The 26,996-nt window shown below is 43.3% G+C and overlaps 1 protein-coding gene across 1 annotated transcript in view; it reads left to right on the top strand.

Annotated features, from left to right (window-relative positions):
* The window catches only part of CTSF (cathepsin F), a gene marked incomplete in the record, with an annotated part of 120,734 nt that overhangs the window by 78,725 nt on the left and 15,013 nt on the right, over positions 1-26,996 (top strand). The window contains 3 exon segments of the mRNA XM_053719971.1: positions 11,199-11,312; positions 22,281-22,426; positions 22,512-22,608. Coding sequence (XP_053575946.1) covers positions 11,199-11,312; positions 22,281-22,426; positions 22,512-22,608 — 357 coding nt within the window.

Raw genomic sequence — 26,996 nt, 5'->3', positions numbered from 1 at the left:
TACACAGTACAGTCTGTCACCTCTAGGTCTGGCTACCATTATACACAGTACAGCTGTCAACCTCTAGGTCTGTCACATTATACACAGAACAGCCTGTCACCTCTAGGTCTGGTACATTATACACAGTACAGCCTGTCACCTCTAGGTCTGGTACATTATACACAGTATAGCCTGTCACCTCTAGGTCTGGTACATTATACACAGTACAGCCTGTCACCTCTAGGTCTGGTACATTATACACAGTACAGCCTGTCACCTCTAGGTCTGGTACATTATACACAGTACAGCCTGTCACCTCTAGGTCTGGCACATTATACACAGTACAGCCTGTCACCTCTAGGTCTGGTACATTATACACAGTACAGCCTGTCACCTCTAGGTCTGGCACATTATACACAGTACAGCCTGTCACCTCTAGGTCTGGCACATTATACACAGTACAGCCTGTCACCTCTAGGTCTGGTACATTATACACAGTACAGCCTGTCACCTCTAGGTCTGGCACATTATACACAGTACAGCCTGTCACCTCTAGGTCTGGTACATTATACACAGTACAGCCTGTCACCTCTAGGTCTGGCACATTATACACAGTACAGCCTGTCACCTCTAGGTCTGGTACATTATACACAGTACAGCCTGTCACCTCTAGGTCTGGTACATTATACACAGTACAGCCTGTCACCTCTAGCTCTGGCACATTATACACAGTACAGCCTGTCACCTCTAGGTCTGGTACATTATACACAGTACAGCCTGTCACCTCTAGGTCTGGTACATTATACACAGTACAGCCTGTCACCTCTAGGTCTGGTACATTATACACAGTAGAGCCTGTCACCTCTAGGTCTGGTACATTATACACAGTACAGTCTGTCACCTCTAGGTCTGGGTACATTATACACAGTATAGCCTGTCACCTCTAGGTCTGGTACATTATACACAGTATAGCCTGTCACCTCTAGGTCTGGTACATTATACACAGTACAGCCTGTCACCTCTAGGTCTGGTACATTATACACAGTACAGCCTGTCACCTCTAGGTCTGGTACATTATACACAGTACAGCCTGTCACCTCTAGGTCTGGTACATTATACACAGTACAGCCTGTCACCTCTAGCTCTGGCACATTATACACAGTACAGCCTGTCACCTCTAGGTCTGGCACATTATACACAGTACAGCCTGTCACCTCTAGGTCTGGTACATTATACACAGTACAGCCTGTCACCTCTAGGTCTGGTACATTATACACAGTACAGCCTGTCACCTCTAGGTCTGGTACATTATACACAGTACAGCCTGTCACCTCTAGGTCTGGCATATTATACAGTACAGCCTGTCACCTCTAGGTCTGGCACATTATACACAGTACAGCCTGTCACCTCTAGGTCTGGTACATTATACACAGTACAGCCTGTCACCTCTAGGTCTGGTACATTATACACAGTACAGCCTGTCACCTCTAGGTCTGGTACATTATACACAGTACAGCCTGTCACCTCTAGGTCTGGCACATTATACACAGTACAGCCTGTCACCTCTAGGTCTGGTACATTATACACAGTACAGCCTGTCACCTCTAGGTCTGGCACATTATACACAGTACAGCCTGTCACCTCTAGGTCTGGCACATTATACACAGTACAGCCTGTCACCTCTAGGTCTGGTACATTATACACAGTAGCCTGTCACCTCTAGGTCTGGTACATTATACACAGTACAGCCTGTCACTCTAGGTCTGGTACATTATACACAGTACAGCCTGTCACCTCTAGGTCTGGCACATTATACACAGTACAGCCTGTCACCTCTAGGTCTGGTACATTATACACAGTACAGCCTGTCACCTCTAGGTCTGGCACATTATACACAGTATAGCCTGTCACCTCTAGGTCTGGCACATTATACACAGTACAGCCTGTCACCTCTAGGTCTGGCACATTATACACAGTACAGCCTGTCACCTCTAGGTCTGGTACATTATACACAGTACAGCCTGTCACCTCTAGGTCTGGCACATTATACACAGTACAGTCTGTCACCTCTAGGTCTGGTACATTATACACAGTACAGCCTGTCACCTCTAGGTCTGGTACATTATACACAGTACAGCCTGTCACCTCTAGGTCTGGTACATTATACACAGTACAGCCTGTCACTTCTAGGTCTGGTACATTATACACAGTACAGCCTGTCAGCTCTAGGTCTGGTACATTATACACAGTACAGTCTGTCACCTCTAGGTCTGGTACATTATACACAGTACAGCCTGTCACCTCTAGGTCTGGCACATTATACACAGTACAGCCTGTCACCTCTAGGTCTGGCACATTATACACAGTACAGCCTGTCACCTCTAGGTCTGGTACATTATACACAGTATAGTCTGTCACCTCTAGGTCTGGCACATTATACACAGTACAGCCTGTCACCTCTAGGTCTGGCACATTATACACAGTACAGCCTGTCACCTCTAGGTCTGGTACATTATACACAGTACAGCCTGTCACCTCTAGGTCTGGCACATTATACACAGTACAGCCTGTCACCTCTAGGTCTGGCACATTATACACAGTACAGCCTGTCACCTCTAGGTCTGGTACATTATACACAGTACAGCCTGTCACCTCTAGGTCTGGTACATTATACACAGTACAGCCTGTCACCTCTAGGTCTGGTACATTATACACAGTACAGCCTGTCACCTCTAGGTCTGGCTACATTATACACAGTACAGCCTGTCACCTCTAGGTCTGGTACATTATACACAGTACAGCCTGTCACCTCTAGGTCTGGTACATTATACACAGTACAGCCTGTCACCTCTAGGTCTGGCACATTATACACAGTACAGCCTGTCACCTCTAGGTCTGGTACATTATACACAGTACCAGCCTGTCACCTCTAGGTCTGGACACATATACACAGTACAGCCTGTCACCTCTAGGTCTGGTACATTATACACAGTACAGACTGTCACCTCTAGGTCTGGCACATTATACACAGTACAGCCTGTCACCTCTAGGTCTGGTACATTATACACAGTACAGCCTGTCACCTCTAGGTCTGGCTACATTATACACAGTACTAGCCTGTCACCTCTAGGTCTGGCACATTATACACAGTACAGCCTGTCACCTCTAGGTCTGGCTACATTATACACAGTACAGCTGTCACCTCTAGGTCTGGCACATTATACACAGTACAGCCTGTCACCTCTAGGTCTGGTACATTATACACAGTACAGCCTGTCACCTCTAGGTCTGGTACATTATACACAGTACAGCCTGTCACCTCTAGGTCTGGCACATTATACACAGTACAGCCTGTCACCTCTAGGTCTGGCACATTATACACAGTACAGCCTGTCACCTCTAGGTCTGGTACATTATACACAGTACAGCCTGTCACCTCTAGGTCTGGTACATTATACACAGTACAGCCTGTCACCTCTAGGTCTGGCACATTATACACAGTACAGCCTGTCACCTCTAGGTCTGGTACATTATACACAGTACAGCCTGTCACCTCTAGGTCTGGTACATTATACACAGTACAGCCTGTCACCTCTAGGTCTGGCACATTATACACAGTACAGCCTGTCACCTCTAGGTCTGGTACATTATACACAGTATAGTCTGTCACCTCTAGGTCTGGCACATTATACACAGTACAGCCTGTCACCTCTAGGTCTGGTACATTATACACAGTACAGCCTGTCACCTCTAGGTCTGTCACATTATACACAGTACAGCCTGTCAGCTCTAGGTCTGGCACATTATACACAGTACAGCCTGTCACCTCTAGGTCTGGCACATTTACACAGTACAGCCTGTCACCTCTAGGTCTGGCACATTATACACAGTATAGCCTGTCACCTCTAGGTCTGGTACATTATACACAGTACAGCCTGTCACCTCTAGGTCTGGTACATTATACACAGTATAGCCTGTCACCTCTAGGTCTGACACATTATACACAGTACAGCCTGTCACCTCTAGGTCTGGTACATTATACACAGTACAGCCTGTCACCTCTAGGTCTGGTACATTATACACAGTATAGCTTGTCACCTCTAGGTCTGGTACATTATACACAGTACAGCCTGTCACCTCTAGGTCTGGCACATTATACACAGTACAGCCTGTCACCTCTAGGTCTGGTACATTATACACAGTATAGCCTGTCACCTCTAGGTCTGGCACATTATACACAGTACAGCCTGTCACCTCTAGGTCTGGTACATTATACACAGTACAGCCTGTCACCTCTAGGTCTGGCACATTATACACAGTACAGCCTGTCACCTCTAGGTCTGGTACATTATACACAGTACAGCCTGTCACCTCTAGGTCTGGTACATTATACACAGTACAGCCTGTCACCTCTAGGTCTGGTACATTATACACAGTACAGCCTGTCACCTCTAGGTCTGGTACATTATACACAGTACAGCTGTCACCTCTAGGTCTGGAACATTATTAACAGTACAGCCTGTCACCTCTAGGTCTGGACATTATACACAGTACAGCCTGTCACCTCTAGGTCTGGCACATTATACACAGTACAGACTGTCACTCTAGGTCTGGCACATTATACACAGTACAGCCTGTCACCTCTAGGTCTGGCACATTATACACAGTACAGCCTGTCACCTCTAGGTCTGGTACATTATACACAGTACAGCCTGTCACCTCTAGGTCTGGTACATTATACACAGTACAGCCTGTCACCTCTAGGTCTGGCACATTATACACAGTACAGCCTGTCACCTCTAGGTCTGGTACATTATACACAGTACAGCCTGTCACCACCTAGGTCTGGCACATTATACACAGTACAGCCTGTCACCTCTAGGTCTTGGCACATTATATCACAGTACAGGCCTGTCACCTCTAGGTCTCGGCACATTATACACAGTACAGCCTGTCACCTCTAGCTCTGGCACATTATACAACAGTGTAAGCCCTGTCACCTCTAGGTCTGGCACATTATACACAGTACAGCCTGTCACCTCTATGTATGGCACATTATACACAGTACAAGCCTGTCACCTCTAGGTCTGGCACATTATACACAGTACAGCCTGTCACCTCTAGGTCTGGCACATTATACACAGTACAGCCTGTCACCTCTAGGTCTGGCACATTATACACAGTACAGCCTGTCACCCTCTAGGTCTGGCACATTATACACAGTACAGCCTGTCACCCTCTAGGTCTTGGCACATTATACACAGTACAGCCTGGTCCACCCTTCTAGGTCTGGCACATTATACACAGTACAGCTGTCACCTTCTAGGTCTGGTACATTATACACAGTACAGCCTGTCACCTCTAGGTCTGGTACATTATACACAGTACAGGCTGTCACCTCTAGGTCTGGTACATTATACACAGTACAGCCTGTCACCTCTAGGTCTGGTACATTATACACAGTACAGCCTTAACCTCTAGGTCGGTACATTATACACAGTACATGCCTGTCACCTCTAGGTCTGGACATTATACACAGTACAGCCTGTCACCTCTAGGTCTGGCACATTATACACAGTACAAGCCTGCACACTCTAGGTCTGGTCACATTATACACAGTACAGCCTGTCACCTCTAGGTCTGGGCACATTATACACAGTACAGCCTGTCACCTCTAGGTCTGGTACATTATACACAGTACAGCCTGTCACCTCTAGGTCTGGTACATTATACACAGTACAGCCTGTCACCTCTAGGTCTGGTACATTATACACAGTACAGCCTGTCACCTCTAGGTCTGGCACATTATACACAGTACAGTCTGTCACCTCTAGGTCTGGCACATTATACACAGTACAGCCTGTCACCTCTAGGTCTGGTACATTATACACAGTACAGCCTGTCACCTCTAGGTCTGGTACATTATACACAGTATAGACTGTCACCTCTAGGTCTGGCACATTATACACAGTATAGCTTGTCACCTCTAGGTCTGGCACATTATACACAGTACAGCCTGTCACCTCTAGGTCTGGTACATTATACACAGTATAGCCTGTCACCTCTAGGTCTGGTACATTATACACAGTACAGCCTGTCACTTCTAGGTCTGGCACATTATACACAGTATAGCTTGTCACCTCTAGGTCTGGTACATTATACACAGTATAGCCTGTCACCTCTAGGTCTGGTACATTATACACAGTACAGCCTGTCACCTCTAGGTCTGGCACATTATACACAGTATTGCCAGTCACCTCTATGTCCTGGTACATTATACACAGTAAAGCCTGTCACCTCTAGGTCTGGTACATTATACACAGTATAGACTGTCACCTCTAGGTCTGGTACATTATACACAGTACAGCCTGTCACCTCTAGGTCTGGTACATTATACACAGTACAGCCTGTCACCTCTAGGTCTGGCACATTATACACAGTACAGCCTGTCACCTCTAGGTCTAAGGCACATTATACACAGTACAGCCTGTCACCTCTAGGTCTGGGCACATTATACACAGCTACAGCCTGTCACCTCTAGGTCTGGTACATTATACACAGTACAGCCTGTCACCTCTAGGTCTGGTACATTATACACAGTACAGGCCTGTCAGCCTCTAGGTCTGGTACATTATACACAGTACAGCCTGTCACCTCTAGGTCTGGTACATTATACACAGTACAGCCTGTCACCTCTAGGTCTGGCACATTATACACAGTACAGCCTGTCACCTCTAGGTCTGGTACATTATACACAGTACAGCCTGTCACCTCTAGGTCTGGTACATTATACACAGTACAGTCTGTCACCTCTAGGTCTGGTACATTATACACAGTATAGCCTGTCACCTCTAGGTCTGGTACATTATACACAGTACAGCCTGTCACCTCTAGGTCTGGTACATTATACACAGTACAGCCTGTCACCTCTAGGTCTGGTACATTATACACAGTATAGTCTGTCACCTCTAGGTCTGGTACATTATACACAGTACAGCCTGTCACCTCTAGGTCTGGCACATTATACACAGTACAGCCTGTCACCTCTAGGTCTGGTACATTATACACAGTACAGCCTGTCACCTCTAGCTCTGGCACATTATACACCGTACAGCCTGTCACCTCTAGGTCTGGTACATTATACACAGTACAGCCTGTCACCTCTAGGTCTGGTACATTATACACAGTACAGCCTGTCACCTCTAGGTCTGGTACATTATACACAGTACAGCCTGTCACCTCTAGGTCTTGTACATTATATACAGTACAGCCTGTCACCTCTAGGTCTGGTACATTATACACAGTACAGCCTGTCACCTCTAGGTCTGGTACATTATACACAGTACAGCCTGTCACCTCTAGGTCTGGTACATTATACACAGTACAGCCTGTCACCTCTAGGTCTGTACATTATACACAGTACAGCCTGTCACCTCTAGGTCTGGTACATTATACACAGTACAGCCTGTCACCTCTAGGTCTGGCACATTATACACAGTACAGCCTGTCACCTCTAGGTCTGGTACATTATACACAGTACAGCCTGTCACCTCTAGGTCTGGCACATTATCACCAGTACAGCCTGTCACCTCTAGGTCTGGTACATTATACACAGTACAGTCTGTCACCTCTAGGTCTGGCACATTATACACAGTACAGCCTGTCACCTCTAGGTCTGGCACATTATACCCAGTATATGCCTGTCACCTCTAGGTCTGGCACATTATACACAGTACAGAGCTATTCACCTCTAGTTCTGGCACATTATACACAGTATAGCCTGTCACCTCTAGTCTGGTACATTATACACATTACACGCCTTCACCTCTAGGTCTGGTACATTATACACAGTACAAGCCTGTCACCTCTAGGTCTGGTACATTATTACACAGTACACAGCCTTCACCTCTAGTCTGGCAACATTATACACAGTACAGTGCCCCTGTCAACCTCTAGGTCTGGCACATTAGTACACAGTACACCTGTCACCTCTAGGTCTGGTACATTATACACAGTACAGCCTGTCAACCCTCTAGGTCTGTTGGACATTATACACAGTACAGACTGTCACCTCTAGGTCTGGCTACATTATACACAGTATAGCTGTGTCACCCTCTAGGTTCTGGCTACATTATAACACGTACACAGCCTGTCACCTCTAGGTCTGGTACATTATACACAGTATAGCCTGTCACCTCTAGGTCTGGTACATTATACACAGTACAGCCTGTCACCTCTAGGTCTGGCACATTATACACAGTATAGCCTGTCACCTCTAGGTCTGGTACATTATACACAGTACAGCCTGTCACCTCTAGGTCTGGTACATTATACACAGTACAGCCTGTCACCTCTAGGGTCTGGTACATGTAAACACAGTATAGCCTGGTCACATCTAGGTCTGCACATTATACACAGTACAGCCTGTCACCTCTAGGTCTGGTACATTATAACAGTACAGCCTGTAACCTCTAGGTCTGTCACATTATACAGCAGTACAGTCCTGTCACCTCTAGGTCTGGTACATTAATACACAGCTCCAGCCTGTCACACTCTAGGTCTGGTACATTATACACAGTACAGCCTGTCACCATCTAGGTCTGCACATTATACACAGTACAGCCTGTCACCTCTAGGTCTGGCACATTATACACAGTACAGCCTGTCACCTCTAGGTCTGGTACATTATACACAGTACAGCCTGTCACCTCTAGGTCTGGCACATTAATACACAGTACAGCCTGTCACCTCTAGGTCTGGTACATTATACACAGTACAGCTGTCACCTCTAGGTCTGGTACATTATACACGGTACAAGCCTGTCACCTCTAGGTCTGGCACATTATACACAGTACAGCCTGTCACCTCTAGGTCTGGTACATTATACACAGTACAGCCTGTCACCTCTAGGTCTGGCACATTATACACAGTACAGCCTGTCACCTCTAGGTCTGGCACATTATACACAGTACAGCCTGTCACCTCTAGGTCTGGCACATTATACACAGTATAGCCTGTCACCTCTAGGTCTGGTACATGATACACAGTACAGCCTGTCACCTCTAGGTCTGGCACATTATACACAGTACAGCCTGTCACCTCTAGGTCTGGTACATTATACACAGTATAGCCTGTCACCTCTAGGTCTGGTACATTATACACAGTATAGCCTGTCACCTCTAGGTCTGGTACATTATACACAGTACAGCCTGTCACCTCTAGGTCTGGTACATTATACACAGTACAGCCTGTCACCTCTAGGTCTGGTACATTATACACAGTATAGCCTGTCACCTCTAGGTCTGGTACATTATACACAGTACAGCCTGTCACCTCTAGGTCTGGTACATTATACACAGTACAGCCTGTCACCTCTAGGTCTGGTACATTATACACAGTACAGCCTGTCACCTCTAGGTCATGGTACATTATACACAGTACAGCCTGTCACCTCTAGGTCTGGCACATTATACACAGTACAGCCTGTCACCTCTAGGTCTGGTACATTATACACAGTACAGCCTGTCACCTCTAGGTCTGGTACATTATACACAGTATAGCCTGTCACCTCTAGGTCTGGTACATTATACACAGTACAGTCTGTCACCTCTAGGTCTGGTACATTATACACAGTACAGTCTGTCACCTCTAGGTCTGGTACATTATACACAGTACAGTCTGTCACCTCTAGGTCTGGTACATTATACACAGTACAGCCTGTCACCTCTAGGTCTGGTACATTATACACAGTACAGCCTGTCACCTCTAGGTCTGGTACATTATACTTAGTACAGCCTGTCACCTCTAGGTCTGGCACATTATACACAGTACAGCCTGTCACCTCTAGGTCTGGCACATTATACACAGTACAGCCTGTCACCTCTAGGTCTGGCACATTATACACAGTACAGCCTGTCACCTCTAGGTCTGGCACATTATACACAGTACAGCCTGTCACCTCTAGGTCTGGTACATTATACACAGTATAGACTGTCACCTCTAGGTCTGGTACATTATACACAGTACAGCCTGTCACCTCTAGGTCTGGCACATTATACACAGTACAGCCTGTCACCTCTAGGTCTGGTACATTATACACAGTACAGCCTGTCACCTCTAGGTCTGGCACATTATACACAGTACAGCCTGTCACCTCTAGGTCTGGCACATTATACACAGTACAGCCTGTCACCTCTAGGTCTGGCACATTATACACAGTACAGCCTGTCACCTCTAGGTCTGGCACATTATACACAGTACAGCCTGTCACCTCTAGGTCTGACACATTATACACAGTACAGCCTGTCACCTCTAGGTCTGACACATTATACACAGTACAGCCTGTCACCTCTAGGTCTGACACATTATACACAGTACAGCCTGTCACCTCTAGGTCTGGCACATTATACACAGTACAGCCTGTCACCTCTAGGTCTGGCACATTATACACAGTACAGCCTGTCACCTCTAGGTCTGGCACATTATACACAGTACAGCCTGTCACCTCTAGGTCTGGTACATTATACACAGTACAGCCTGTCACCTCTAGGTCTGGTACATTATACACAGTACAGCCTGTCACCTCTAGGTCTGGCACATTATACACAGTACAGCCTGTCACCTCTAGGTCTGGTACATTATACAGCCTGTCACCTCTAGGTCTGGCACATTATACACAGTACAGCCTGTCACCTCTAGGTCTGGCACATTATACACAGTACAGCCTGTCACCTCTAGGTCTGGCACATTATACACAGTACAGTCTGTCACCTCTAGGTCTGGCACATTATACACAGTATAGTCTGTCACCTCTAGGTCTGGCACATTATACACAGTACAGCCTGTCACCTCTAGGTCTGGCACATTATACACAGTACAGCCTGTCACCTCTAGGTCTGGCACATTATACACAGTACAGCCTGTCACCTCTAGGTCTGGCACATTATACACAGTACAGCCTGTCACCTCTAGGTCTGGCACATTATACACAGTACAGCCTGTCACCTCTAGGTCTGGCACATTATACACAGTACAGCCTGTCACCTCTAGGTCTGGTACATTATACACAGTGCAGTCTGTCAGCTCTAGGTCTGGCAAGTCAGATAAAATTATTGATATAACTGTATCTACCTCTTTGTTTCTGGGGGTTATACATTCTGTGCATTTATTTCACAACTGTGAGTGAGATTTGTTTTTTGTTTTTTTCTGACTCTCATTAGAGGCCGAGAGACGTTTGCAGGTATTTTCTGAAAACCTGAAGAAGGCGCGAAGTATCCAGGAGATGGACCAGGGTACCGCAGAGTACGGCGTGACTAAATACAGCGATCTGACTGGTGGGTAACGGGAACTCACTTGTACTTACGCAAGTAGCATTAAATGAGTATTGGAATGATTCTTGCTTGAAGTCTACAAAAGCTACTTTTTATTCTACAGCTCACACAGAGGCCAATTTATCAAGCTCCGTATAGAGCGTGAAGGGCCGTGTTTCTGTCGAGTCTTCAGACCGCTGTTCCATAACGCTGCCCGTCTGCTCTGATGAGGCGGACAGGAATCGCCGCAATTCAACCCGATCGAATACGATCGGGTTGATTGGCACCTCCCTGCTGGCAGCCGATTGGCTGCAAATCTGCAGGGGGTGGCGTTGCACCAGCAGCTCTTGTGAGCTGCTGGTCCAATGCTGAATACGGGGAGCGTATTGCTCTCCGCATTCAGCGAGGTCTGTCGGACCTAAACCGCACTGTTGGATCAGGTCCGACAGACCTTTGTTAATTCGGCCTCACAGGTGCAGTTTGTAGCAGCTGGTTCCTTTGCACTATAATCAGTAAAACTACCGTACCGCAAACTGAAATTAAAATCCAAACTTTTAATTGTATATGTTTTTAAAAATAAAATGACTTAAACATTACTGTTTTTTCCTGTCCATGAGGAAAGGTTTTTGTGTCCTAAAATGCAAATAACTGTGTATATTTCCTTTCTGGTTACAGTACTGTACTATGTTTGTGATGGTGCTGTGTATACACAAGTATTACATACGATATAAAACTACCATTAGCGGACATAAGAGATTGTTTACACTCGGTCCCATCCCCTCTACAAACTGTCACATTTTTACAGATGCAAATATTTCAATATCCAAACCATTCCCAAAATCCAAACCTTTTCCGGTCCCAAGCGATTCAGCTAAAGGCTTTTCTACTTGTATATTGTATAGTAAACTGAGACAAGAAATATTAGAATAATTAATATATATATAATACCGTCCCTTGCACAGGATATACCCACCTAAGGTCATCTGCCTGGGTGCAGTAATGTCACAAATATCATCAATAAAGAAACTGCACTCTCAGGTGTTTTGTGAAGTTAAGAACAAAAAAGGTCTCTTTTTTTAATTTAACGTTTTCAAGGAGCAAGTCCCCGTCATCAGCATAACAATAGTGTCAAATACAACTCATATATATATCAACATGTAAATTACATCAATGCAAAATATCTGTGTACCTCTAGTGACCCAAGAAAAACCGCCAAACACTTGTGTGTGGAGCGCAGTGTGCGTTCCAGTGATTTGAAACCGGAAGTAAACTTCTGGTTTACGCTGTTATACATTATCCGGGAATATTATACTTTATAATTGTGAATAACTTCAGATCACAATCTTTTGCAAGTATCAAATGTGCATAATTAAAATGATTATATCTCTGTGTGTTTCTCTAAGTGTTATAACCAATTTTGCGCTCAGACTGTTATCTCACATATTAGGCTTTTACTTCAGCCTTCTACATATCCAGTGCTGCAACATCTCTGCATTGCTTTATCTATCTATTGTGTACATAGTACGTTGTGTGGGCATTCTTTGCTGTGTATATTTATATTGGAAGCTGCCTATTATATTGTGTCGTGTGCGGGCTGCTTAATGACCAGTTGTTTATCTGGGTTACCACGGTAACCTTGGTTGGCCATATGTTTGGAGCATGTCATCTTCCGCTCGCTGCTGTTACATTATTTTCTATGGCATTATGTTTGCTATCTTGGTCACCTGTTAGCTACTGATGCCCAATATCTTAAAAATTATCTAAATGAATCATACATTTCTCCTGTTAAGTGTAGTCAGTCCACGGATCATCCATTACTTATGGAATATATCTCTTCCTAACAGGAAACTGCAAGAGAATTACCCAGCAGAGCTGCTATATAGCTCCTCCCCTCACCTATCATACTCAGTCATTCTCTTGCAGCCTAACTAATAAGGAAGCTGTGAGAGATCTGTGGTGTTTTTTAACTTAGTTTATTTCTACAATCAAAAGTTTGTTATTTTTAAATGGCACCGGAGTGTGCTGTTTATTCTCAGGCAGCATTAGAAGAAGAATCTGCCTGGGTTTTTTTCTATGGTCTTAGCAGACGTAACTAAGATCCACTGGCTGTTCTCATCTGAGGAGTGAGGTAACTTCAGAGAAGGGGAATAGCATGCAGGGCTCCCCTGCAACAAATGAGGTATGTGCAGTAATTTATTTTCTGAGGAATGGAATTGACTGAGAAAATACTGCTGATACCATTGTAAAGTAAGTTCAGCCTTAAATGCAGTGATAGCGACTGGTATCAGGCTGATGTGTGTGTGTGTGTGTGTGTGTACACTGAATGTATTTTTCTAAGGAATGGAATTGACTCTGAAAATACTGTTAATACTGAAATAATGTATGAGCCTTAACTGCAGTAAAAACGACTGGTAGCAGGCTTATTAATAATAATACATAACTTTCAAATGTATGTTTAAAACGTTTACTGGCTTGTTAATCGTTTTTGTGAGGTACTTGGTGATAAAACTTATTAGGGCATGATTTTTACCACATGGCCATTTTTGTTTTCTGCATAGAAACAGTTTCTGAGCTTCCCCACTGTTGTAATATGAGTGGGAGGGGCCTATTTTAGCGCTTTTTTGCGCAGTAAAAATTCAGTCACAATCTGTCTACTTCATCCTCAATGATCCAGATCGTCTCTAGGGAGCTCAGGGGTCTTCAAAATCCATTTTGAGGGAGGTAATCAGGCACAGCAGTCCTGTGACAGTGTATTTGACTGTGAGAAAAACGTTAATTATATAATTGTTATCCGTTTTTGGGTACTAAGGGGTTAATCATCCATTTGCTGGTGGGTGCAATCCTTTGCTAACTTAATACATTTACTGTGAAAATTTGGTTGCTATAACTATTTTGGTCATTGTTATTTCAACTGTGTCAGTTTTTCTGTGCTTCTTAAAGGCACAGTAACGTTTTTTTATATTGCTTGTAAATTAATTTTGAAAAGTATTTCCAAGTTTGCTAGTCTCATTGCTAGTTTGTTTAAACATGTCTGACTCAGATGAATCTCTTTGTTCACTATGTTTAAAGGCCAATGTGGAGCCCAATAGAAATTTGTGTACTAATTGCATTGATGCTACTTTAAATAAAAGTCAATCTTTACATGTAAAGAAATTATCACCAGACGACGAGGGGGAAGTTATGCCGACTAACTCTCCTCACGTGTCAGTACCTTCGCCTCCCGCTCAGGAGGTGTGTGATTTTGTGGCGCCAAGTACATCAGGGAGGCCCTTACAAATCACTTTGCAAGACATGGCTACTGTTATGACAGAAGTATTATCTAAGTTGCCAGAATTAAGAGGCAAGCGCGATAGCTCTGGGTTAAGGATAGAGCGCGCGGATGAGATGAGAGCCATGTCAGATACTGCGTCACAGTTTGCAGAACGTGAGGACGGAGAGCTTCATTCTGTGGGTGACGGATCTGATCCAGGGAGACTGGATTCAGAGATTTCCAATTTTAAATTTAAGCTAGAGAACCTCCGCACATTGCTAGGGGAGGTATTAGCGGCTCTGAATGATTGCAACACGGTTGCAATTCCAGAGAAATTATGTAGGTTGGATAGATACTATGCGGTACCGGTGTGTACTGACGTATTTCCTATACCAAAAAGGCTTACAGAGATTATTAGCAAGGAGTGGGATAGACCGGGTGTGCCTTTTACCCCTCCTCCCATATTTAGGAAAATGTTTCCTATTGATGCCACCACACGAGACTTATGGCAGACGGTCCCTAAGGTGGAGGGAGCAGTTTCTATTTTAGCTAAGCGTACCACTATCCCGGTGGAGGATAGTTGTGCCTTTTCAGATCCAATGGATAAAAAATTAGAGGGTTACCTTAAGAAAATGTTTGTTCAACAAGGTTTTATTTTACAGCCCCTCGCATGCATTGCGCCTGTCACTGCTGCGGCAGCATTCTGGTTTGAGTCTCTGGAAGAGGCCATTTGCTCAGCTCCATTGGATGAAATAATCAACAAGCTTAAGACACTTAAGCTAGCTAACGCATTTGTTTCTGATGCCGTTGTGCATTTAACCAAACTTACGGCTAAGAACTCCGGATTCGCCATCCAAGCACGCAGAGCGCTATGGCTTAAATCCTGGTCAGCTGACGTGACTTCTAAATCTAAATTGGGCAGACCTTATTCGGGCCCGGCTTGAAAGAAATTATTGCTGACATTATGGGAGGTAAGGGCCATGCTCTACCCAAGGACAGGGCCAAATCAAAGGCCAAACAGTCTAATTTTCGTGCCTTTCGTAACTTCAAGGCAGGAGCAGCATCAACTTCCTCCGCTCCAAAACAGGAAGGAGCTGTTGCTTGTTACAGACAGGGCTGGAAAGTTAACCAGTCCTGGAACAGGGGCAAGCAGGCCAAGAAACCTGCTGCTGCCCCCAAAACAGCATGAAGAGAGGGCCCCCTATCCGGAAACGGATCTAGTGGGGGGCAGACTTTCTCTCTTCGCCCAGGCTTGGGCAAGAGATGTCCAGGATCCCTGGGCGTTGGAGATCATATCTCCTGGACTTCAAAACTTCTTCTCCACGGGGGAGATTTCATCTTTCAAGGTTATCAGCAAACCAAATAAAGAAAGAGGCGTTTCTACGCTGTGTACAAGACCTCTTACTAATGGGGGTAATCCACCCAGTTCCGCGGACGGAACACGGGCAGGGATTCTATTCAAACCTATTTGTGGTTCCCAAGAAAGAGGAACCTTCAGGCCAATCTTGGACTTAAAAATCCTAAACAAATTTCTAAGAGTTCCATAATTCAAAATGGAAACTATTCGAACCATCCTTCCCATGATCCAAGAGGGTCAGTACATGACCACAGTGGATCTAAAGGATGCCTACCTTCACATACCGATTCACAAGGACCATTACCGGTATCTGAGATTTGCCTTCCTAGACAGGCATTACCAGTTTGTAGCTCTTCCCTTCGGATTAGCTACGGCTCCAAGAATCTTTACAAAAATTCTAGGATCACTTCTGGCGGTACTAAGACCGCGAGGCATAGCGGTGACTCCGTACCTAGACGACATTCTGATACAAGCGTCAAGTTTTCAAACTGCCAAGTCTCATACAGAGATAGTTCTGGCATTTCTGAGGTCGCATGGGTGGAAGGTGAACGTGGAAAAGAGTTCTCTATTACCACTTACAAGAGTTCCCTTTCTAGGGACTCTTATAGATTCTGTAGAGATGAAAATTTACCTGACAGAGGCCAGGTTATTAAAACTTCTAAATGCTTGCCGTGTCCTTCACTCCATTCCACACCCGTCAGTAGCTCAGTGCATGGAAGTAATCGGCTTAATGGTAGCGGCAATGGACATAGTACCATTTGCGCGCCTGCATCTCAGACCACTGCAATTGTGCATGCTAAGTCAGTGGAACGGGGATTACTCAGATTTGTCCCCCCTACTAAATCTGGATCAAGAGACCAGAGATTCTCTTCTATGGTGGCTTTCTCGGCCACATCTGTCCAAGGGGATGACCTTTCGCAGGCCAGATTGGACGATTGTAACAACAGACGCCAGCCTTCTAGGCTGGGGAGCAGTCTGGAATTCCCTGAAAGCTCAGGGATTATGGACTCAGGAGGAGAAACTCCTCCCAATAAATATTCTGGAGTTAAGAGCAATATTCAATGCTCTCCTAGCTTGGCCTCAGTTAGCAACTCTGAGGTTCATCAGATTTCAGTCGGACAACATCACGACTGTGGCTTACATCAACCATCAAGGGGGAACCAGAAGTTCCCTAGCGATGTTGGAAGTCTCAAAGATAATTCGCTGGGCAGAGTCTCTCTCTTGCCACCTGTCAGCGATCTACATCCCAGGCGTGGAGAACTGGGAGGCGGATTTTCTAAGTCGCCAGACTTTTCATCTGGGGGAGTGGGAGCTTCATCCGGAGGTCTTTGCTCAACTGATTCGTCGTTGGGGCAAACCAGATCTGGATCTCATGGCGTCTCGTCAGAACGCCAAGCTTCCTTGTTACGGATCCAGGTCCAGGGACCCGGGAGCGGTGCTGATAGATGCTCTGACAGCCCCTTGGGTCTTCAACATGGCTTATGTGTTTCCACCATTCCCGATGCTTCCTCGTTTGATTGCCAAGATCAAACAGGAGAGAGCTTCGGTGATTCTGATAGCACCTGCGTGGCCACGCAGGACCTGGTATGCAGACCTAGTGGACATGTCATCCTGTCCACCGTGGTCTCTGCCTCTGAGACAGGACCTTCTAATTCAGGGTCCTTTCAAACATCCAAATCTAATTTCTCTGAGGCTGACTGCATGGAGATTGAACGCTTGATTCTATCAAAGCGTGGCTTCTCGGAGTCGGTTATTGATACCTTAATACAGGCTAGGAAGCCTGTTACCAGAAAAATTTACCATAAGATATGGCGTAAATATTTACATTGGTGCGAATCCAAGAGTTACTCATGGAGTAAGGTTAGGATTCCTAGGATATTGTCCTTTCTACAAGAGGGTTTAGAAAAGGGCTTATCTACTAGTTCGTTAAAGGGACAGATTTCTGCTCTGTCTATTCTTCTACACAAACGTCTGGCTGAATTTCCAGACGTTCAGGCTTTCTGTCAGGCTTTAACTAGGATTAAGCCTGTGTTTAAGTCTGTTGCTCCGCCGTGGAGCTTAAACTTAGTTCTTAATGTTCTTCAAGGCGTTCCATTTGAACCCCTTCATTCCATTGATATCAAGCTGTTATCTTGGAAAGTTCTGTTTTTGATGGCTATTTCCTCGGCTCGAAGAGTCTCTGAGTTATCTGCCTTACATTGTGATTCTCCTTATCTGATTTTCCATTCAGACAAGGTAGTCCTGCGTACTAAACCTGGGTTCTTACCTAAGGTAGTTACTAACAGGAATATCAATCAAGAGATTGTTGTTCCATCATTGTGTCCTAACCCTTCTTCAAAGAAGGAACGACTTTTGCATAATCTGGACGTAGTCCGTGCCCTGGAATTCTATTTGCAGGCAACTAAGGATTTTCGTCAAACTTCTTCCCTGTTTGTCGTTTACTCTGGACAGAGGAGAGGTCAAAAGGCTTCGGCTACCTCTCTCTCTTTTTGGCTTCGTAGCATAATACGCTTAGCCTATGAGACTGCTGGACAGCAGCCTCCTGAAAGGATTACAGCTTATTCTACTAGAGCTGTGGCTTCCACCTGGGCCTTTAAAAATGAGGCCTCTGTTGAACAGATTTGCAAGGCTGCGACTTGGTCTTCGCTTCACACTTTTTTAAAATTTTACAAATTTGACACTTTTGCTTCGTTGGAGGCTATTTTTGGGAGAAAGGTACTTCAGGCAGTGGTTCCTTCTGTTTAATGTTCCTGCCTTGTCCCTCCCTTCATCCGTGTACTTTAGCTTTGGTATTGGTATTCCATAAGTAATGGATGATCCGTGGACTGACTACACTTAACAGGAGAAAACATAATTTATGCTTACCTGATAAATTCCTTTCTCCTGTAGTGTAGTCAGTCCACGGCCCGCCCTGTTTTTACGGCAGGTCTAAATTTTAATTAAACTCCAGTCACCACTGTACCCTATGGTTCCTCCTTTCTCATCTGCTTTGGTCGAATGACTGAGTATGATAGGTGAGGGGAGGAGCTATATAGCAGCTCTGCTGGGTAATTCTCTTGCAGTTTCCTGTTAGGAAGAGATATATTCCATAAGTAATGGATGATCCGTGGACTGACTACACTACAGGAGAAAGGAATTTATCAGGTAAGCATAAATTATGTTTTATTACTGTTGCCCCTACTGTGTTCATGCTTATGCCTATTACACACCATATATTCACCACAAGTCTAGTTTTGTCTAATTGGTCTAAACACTTTTTCCATAAGTGTCCAGAGATAAGACCTCTATAAAACCTAAAATTAAACAAAATGCTACATATTAGCAAATATGCTACTTGCATATGACTATTTAAATCTAATATTGCTACTTAGACCTTATATATATATATAGATGCCATCTTGCTAATAACCGGATGTTACCATTTACTGGAATTTAGACAGTTCTTATTGTCCTTATACACTTGCCACCCTCATGGTCATTTATGTGAGAATTCGCGACATTCTCACATCTTAGGGTTAGCTTTGCCTCTGGATCCCTGTGTATCGGATCTTTACTTCTACTCAATTCCTGTGTTCCTTAGGCTGTGATGTATTTCCTTCCATTCATCTCAGACTCGTATAGTGTCCATGTATGTTGTCTTTCCTTTCATGTTTGCTACTGTATGCATAGGTTTAGGAGGGTAATTGTATTGGTAACTTGCCCGGTGTGTGTCTTATCCAATGAATAGTGGGAGTCACTACCATGTCTCCCCTCATTCATATCATCGGAGTATGAAAAGGACACTACCCCCCATGGGGTCTGTGTCCCTATCTCCCCGTTATGTGGAGCACTGTACCTTAGTGGCATACCCTAGTATGTATCTCCTACCTATATCAGTGCCTTGAAATCTGGTGCCGAGTTGAGACCCCCTGCATGTATCGTTCCCAATCTGTACATCCATTCCGCCTCTCTCCTGAGTAGGGCTTTCTTGCGGTCTCCTCCTCTTTCCAGCTGGGGGATGTGGTCAGTTTGGATGTATCTTATGCTGGATACCTGGTGTCGCCTTTGTGCACAGTGTCTGACTACAGGTTGGTCAGACTCCCCTGTGTCAAGTGCCACTCGTATTGCCCGCCTGTGGTTGGCCATCCTTTCTTGTAATGTGCCACTGGTTTTTCCAATATAAAACCGGGCACATGGGCAAAACAGTAAATAGATTACATGTGTTGTGTTGCATGATAAGGAATGCTTTATGTGGTACACTTGGTTAGTGTGCGGATGGTGGAATGTTTTGGTGGTTATTAGACCGTTACATGTGGTACAGCCTAAGCATCGATATGAGCCTTTAATGTTGACGTTTACTTTGTTCAAGTAGCATCTTTTGGGGTCTGTTTTTACTAAGAGATCTCTTAGGTTGGTGCCCCTTCGGTAGGCAATCATTGGTGTAAGGTTGTGTGCAAACCTTAATTTGGGATCTGATTGGACCACTGGCCAATGTCTTCTCAGTATATTGCCAGCCTCAGTGGTGTTGGGTGAAAAGGTAGTCACCATTATGAGCCTATTTGTTGGTTGGATTATATCTTCTTTGTATATGAGAGTCTCTTGTGTGTACGGTAGTACTTCTTGTAGGATTTCATCTATTATCCTTTTCTTGTACCCCCGCTGTATGAACTTATCCCTCATGTATTGAAGTTGGGAGACCCCTGTAGGTTTACTAGAGTTATTGCGTATTACTCGTATCATTTGTGATTTGATAATTCCTTTGAGTAGAGCTGGTGGGTGGCAGCTATTTGCACATAGAATGGAATTCCTATCGGTAGGTTTGTGATAAAGTGTGGTGCCTAATGTTACATTTTGAATATAGACATTAAGGTCCAAAAAATGTATTTCTGTTTCACTATATGTGATTTTAAACCTCACCGGTGTGGCTGTTTTGTTCATTTGTTCAAACCATTCAAGTAATGTGTGTTGTCCCCCCCGCCAGATAAGAAAGACGTCATCTATGTATCTTACGTAGAATACTATAGATGGTGTGTCCTTATTCCAAAGGAATGATTTCTCAAAATCAGACATGTAGATATTGGCATACGATGGGGCCATATTAGACCCCATCGCCGTGCCAGATATCTGCAGGTAATATTGAGTCTCGAAGCGAAAGTAATTATGTGTGATAATATTTCCTTTCTGGTTACAGTACTGTACTATGTTTCTGATGGTGCTGTGTATACACAAGTATTACATACAATATAAAACTACCATTAGTGGACATAAGATATTGTTGTTTACACTCGGTCCCATCCCCTCTACAAACTGTCACATTTTTACAGATGCAAATATTCCAATATCCAAACCATTCCCAAAATCCAAACCTTTTCCGGTCCCTAGCGGTTCAGCTAAAGGGTTTTCTACTTGTATATTGTATAGTAAACTGAGACAAGAAATAATATATTAATATATAAATATATATATATATATATATATATATATATATATATATGTTCTTGTGTAAGAGCAGTAACTGTCATGACAGATAATATTACTTTTTTTTGTATATCATTCTCTTCAGTGAGCTATATATATATACATAATATGAAGTAAACAAATAATCTTTGTAATGTAAACCGATACAATTTAATGCTTTATTTATTCTATGGTTTACTATTTATACTTTTCCTAACAAAGATGTTTGATTGTTAGGTTCACTTAACTTACTATTATTATTTTTTCATTCAGTTATTTATCCCCCCATTTTTTGTTTACCCAGCTCAGTGGTTTCTCCATTCTTCTAATAATGTGTTTTAATTTTAAATGTTATTTTAAATCATGTATATTACAAACATTTAAAACCATGTTCAGCCATTTATCTCTGTATTTATCTGATCCCTCTACTGGTTTGTCCAGTTAATTATTCGTACTTTAATACACAGTATTTTTGGAATTATATAGGGCACCTTAAATTAAATTAAATTGTATGAGCAGGTATTGGAATTACCTAATGACACACCTTGTTGAATTTTTAATTAATTCATTTTTAACTAATGAGATGTAACCTACTCCCTTAAATAGGTGGTTAGGTGTTTCTTTAAACAGCTATGATTACGACCTGAGGGTCGAAACATGTCAGCCGTTTTGCACAAGTGATTGTGTTTGCTCACTGTCTCCATGGATGTTGTGGATATATATTTAAAAGCTATGGAATAAAATTTGGAACTTTTAACCTACTCGTCTGCTGCAACTTGCTTTTGTTATATATATATATATATATATATATATTGTGCCACATTTATTTGTTTTATAATTATACACCGTTAATTTTCACATGTTAGAATAAGCAGAACTGGTGCTACAATATAGGTTGCGCCACTAACGAGCTGTGCATGATGGGCTGATTCTGCCGTTTATCTTCTAGAGGAAGAGTTCAGAGCTCTGTATCTGAACCCTTTGCTATCCACTCAACCTCCACGGCCCATGAAGAAGGCGGAGATTCCCAAGGACCCTCCCCCTGCAGGGTGGGACTGGCGAGACCATGGTGCAGTCACTGAGGTTAAGAACCAGGTGAGAGAGTTCTGTCTGCGCAGCACTTTGTTCTTTGTTTTTTCCTCTTCTCATTATTAGAATTACTATTCTTTCTCTTCCTTAGGGAATGTGCGGGTCCTGCTGGGCTTTTTCAGTTACAGGGAATATTGAAGGACAGTGGTTCCTGCATAAAGGCTCTCTGGTTTCCCTCTCCGAGCAAGGTAAGGATCAGTGACGTATAGTTATACAACTCAGCTTGTTCTGCATATAAGTGTGTGTGTGTGTGTATATATATATATATATATATATATGTATATGTGTGTGTGTGTGTACAGTGTATATATCGGTAAATAAGTGCCACATTACCAAAGGTCTGCACACACAATATATGTTTATCTATGTACAGTATATATCAGTAATTAAGTGCTACATTACATAAGGTCTGCACACACAATAAATGTTTATCTATGTACAGTATATAACAGTAATTAAGTGCTGCATTACATAAGGTCTACACACACAATAAATGTTTATATATGCACAGTATATATCAGTAATTAAGTGCTACATTACAAAAGGTCTGCACACACAATAAATGTTCATATATGGACAGTATATATCAGTAATTAAGTGCTGCATTACATAAGGTCTGCACACACAATAAATGTTTATATATACACAGTATATATTAGTAATTAAGTGCACCATTACATAATGTCTGCACACACAATAAATGTTTATATATACATGCACAGTATATATCAGTAATAAAGTGCTGCATTACTAAAGATCTGCACACACAATAAATGTTTATATATGCACAGTATATATCAGTAATTAAGTGCTACATTACATAAGGTCTGTACACACAATAAATGTTTATATATGCACAGTATATATCAGTAATTAAGTGCTACATTACATAAGGTCTGTACACACAATAAATGTTTATATATGCACAGTATATATCAGTAATTAAGTGCTGCAATACATAAGGTCTGCACACACAAATGTTTATATATGCACAGTATATATCAGTAATTAAGTGCTACATTACATAAGATCTGCACACACAATAAATGTTTATATATGCACAGTATATATCAGTAATTAAGTGCTGCTAACAAAAGGTCTGCACACACAATAAATGTTTATATATGCACAGTATATATCAGTAATTAAGTGCTACATTACATAAGGTCAGCACACACAATAATTGTTTATATATGCACCGTATATATCAGCATGCAGCCTCTCTAGTGTTAGTATAATAAAGAAATTGCAGGTACATTATAGGGCCAAAATAAATATTGACCAAAGAATGTATTTCTCCTGTTAAGTGTAGTCAGTCAACGGGTCATCCATTACTTATGGGATATTAACTCCTCCCCAACAGGAAGTGCAAGAGGATCACCCAAGCAGAGCTGCTATATAGCTCCTCCCCTCTACGTCACACCCAGTCATTCTCTTGCACCCAACTAATAGATAGGATGTGTGAGAGGACTGTGGTGATTAAACTTAGTTTTTATATCTTCAATCAAAAGTTTGTTATTTTAAACGGCACCGGAGTGTGTTGTTTTTCTTCTCAGGCAGAATTTGAAGAAGAATCTACCTGAGTTTTTTGTATGATCTTAGCGGACGTAACTATGATCCATTTGCTGTTCTCGGCCATTCTGAGGAGCGAGGTAACTTCAGATCAGGGGACAGCGGGCAGGTTCACCTGCAAAGAGGTATGTTGCAGTATATTATTTTCTAAGGAATGGAATTGACTGAGAAAATACTGCTAATACCGATATAATGTAAGTACAGCCTTAAATGCAGTAGTAGCAACTGGTATCAGGCTGATATGTATGTATGTTTACACTTAAGTATTTCTGGGGAATGGCACTTCACTGGGAAAATACTGTATGCATATAACTTTTAGCCTAACTTGCAGTGTGAACGACTAGCAGCAGGCTTTTAATGACATTTCATAAATTAGATTTTAAACGTTTGCTGGCATGTTAAATCGTTTAATTATCTGAGGTACTTGGTGAAAAATTGTTTTGGGCGTTATTTTCCACATGGCTGTCGTTTGTTTTAAATTAAAACAGTTTGCTGAGCTTCCCTCACTGTTGTATTGTGAGTGGGAGGGGCCTATTTTGGCGCTTTTACTACGCATCAGAAATTCAGTCACAGTCTGCCTTTTTCTCCCTGCATGATCCAGGACGTCTCCACTGAGCTCAGGGGTCTTCAAAACTAGTTTTGAGGGAGGTAATCACTCACAGCAGACCTGTGAGACTGTGCTTTGACTGTGATAAAAACGCTTATATTTTCAATTGTTATACGTTTTTTCTGATATTAAGGGTTAATCATCCATTGCTAATGTGTGCAATCCTTTGCTAAATTTATGCTTTTACTGTGAAAATTTGGTTTCTATACCTAATCCGGTTCATTGTTATTCAACCATGACAGTTTTTCTGTGCTTCTTAAAGGCACAGTAACGTTTTGCATATTGCTTGTAAATTTAGTTGAAAAGTATTTCCAAGCTTGCTAGTCTAATTGCTAGTTTGTTAAACATGTCTGACACAGAGGAATCTCTTTGTGCAATATGTTCAAAAGCCAAGGTGGAGCCCAATAGAAATTTATGTACTAATTGCATTGATGCTACTTTAAATAAAAGTCAATCTGTACATGTTAAGCAACATTCACCAGACAACGAGGGGGAAGTTATGCCGACTAACTTGCCTCACGTGTCAGTACCTGCATCTCCCGCTCAGGAGGTGCGTGATATTGTAACGCCAAGTACATCAGGGCGGCCATTACAAATCACTCTACAAGACATGGCTAATGTTATGACTGAAGTTTTGTCTAAATTGCCAGAACTTAGGGGTAAACGAGATCACTCTGGGGTGAGAACAGAGTGCGCTGATAATGCTAGGGCCATGTCTGATACTGCGTCACAATTTGCAGAACATGAGGACGGAGAGCTTCATTCTGCGGGTGACGGATCTGATCCAAATAAACTGGATTCAGACATTTCAAATTTTAAGTTTAAGCTGTAAAACCTCCGTGTATTGCTAGGGGAGGTGTTAGCGGCTCTGAATGATTGTAACACAGTTGCAATCCCAGAGAAAATGTGTAGGTTGGATAAATATTTTGCGGTTCCGACGAGTACTGACGTTTTTCCTATACCTAAGAGACTTACTGAAATTGTTACTAAGGAGTGGGATAGACCCGGTGTGCCTTTCTCACCCCCTCCTATATTCAGAAAAATGTTTCCGATAGACGCCACCACACGGGACTTATGGCAAACGGTCCCTAAGGTTGAGGGAGCAGTTTCTACTTTAGCTAAGCGTACCACTATCCCGGTGGAGGATAGCTGTGCCTTTTCAGATCCAATGGATAAAAAGTTAGAGGGTTACCTTAAGAAAATGTTTGTTCAACAAGGTTTTATATTGCAACCCCTTGCATGCATTGCGCCTGTCACGGCTGCAGCAGCATTTTGGTTTGAGTCTCTGGAAGAGACCCTTGACTCCGCGCCATTAGATGAGATTACACACAAGCTTAAAACCCTTAAGCTAGCTAATTCATTTATTTCTGATGCCGTAGTACATTTAACTAAACTTACGGCTAAGAATTCCGGATTCGCCATTCAGGCACGCAGAGCGCTGTGGCTAAAATCCTGGTCAGCTGATGTAACTTCTAAATCTAAATTACTTAATATACCTTTCAAGGGGCAGACTTTATTCGGGCCCGGTTTGAAAGAAATTATCGCTGATATTACGGGAGGTAAAGGCCATGCCCTGCCTCAAGACAGAGCCAAACCTAGGGCTAGACAGTCTAATTTTCGTGCCTTTCGTAACTTCAAGGCAGGAGCAGCATCAACTTCCTCTGCTCCAAAACAGGAAGGAGCTGTTGCTCGCTACAGACAAGGCTGGAAACCTAACCAGACCTGGAACAAGGGCAAGCAGGCCAGAAAACCTGCTGCTGCCCCTAAGACAGCATGAAGTGAGGGCCCCCGATCCGGAAATGGATCTAGTGGGGGGCAGACTCTCTCTCTTCGCCCAGGCTTGGGCAAGAGATGTCCAGGATCCCTGGGCGTTGGAGATCATATCTCAGGGATATCTTCTGGACTTCAAAGCTTCTCCTCCACAAGGGAGATTTCACCTTTCAAGGTTGTCAACAAACCAGATAAAGAAAGAGGCGTTTCTACGCTGTGTACAAGACCTTTTACTAATGGGAGTGATCCACCCAGTTCCGCGGTCGGAACACGGACAAGGGTTTTACTCAAATCTGTTTGTGGTTCCCAAAAAAGAGGGAACCTTCAGACCAATATTGGATTTAAAGATCCTAAACAAATTCCTAAGAGTTCCATCGTTCAAAATGGAAACTATTCGGACAATCTTACCCATGATCCAAAGAGGTCAGTACATGACCACAGTGGATTTAAAGGATGCTTACCTTCACATACCGATTCACAGAGAACATTACCGGTATCTAAGGTTTGCCTTCCTAGACAGGCATTACCCGTTTGTAGCTCTTCCCTTCGGGTTGGCTACGGCTCCAAGAATCTTTACAAAGGTTCTGGGCTCTCTTCTGGCGGTACTAAGACCGCGAGGAATTTCGG

The sequence above is a fragment of the Bombina bombina genome, chromosome 7 (assembly GCF_027579735.1).
Source record: "Bombina bombina isolate aBomBom1 chromosome 7, aBomBom1.pri, whole genome shotgun sequence".
NCBI classification, from domain to species: Eukaryota; Metazoa; Chordata; class Amphibia; order Anura; family Bombinatoridae; genus Bombina; species Bombina bombina.
The sequence above is the reverse complement of the archived record's forward strand: the minus strand, read 5'-3'. Positions and strand labels throughout refer to the sequence as shown.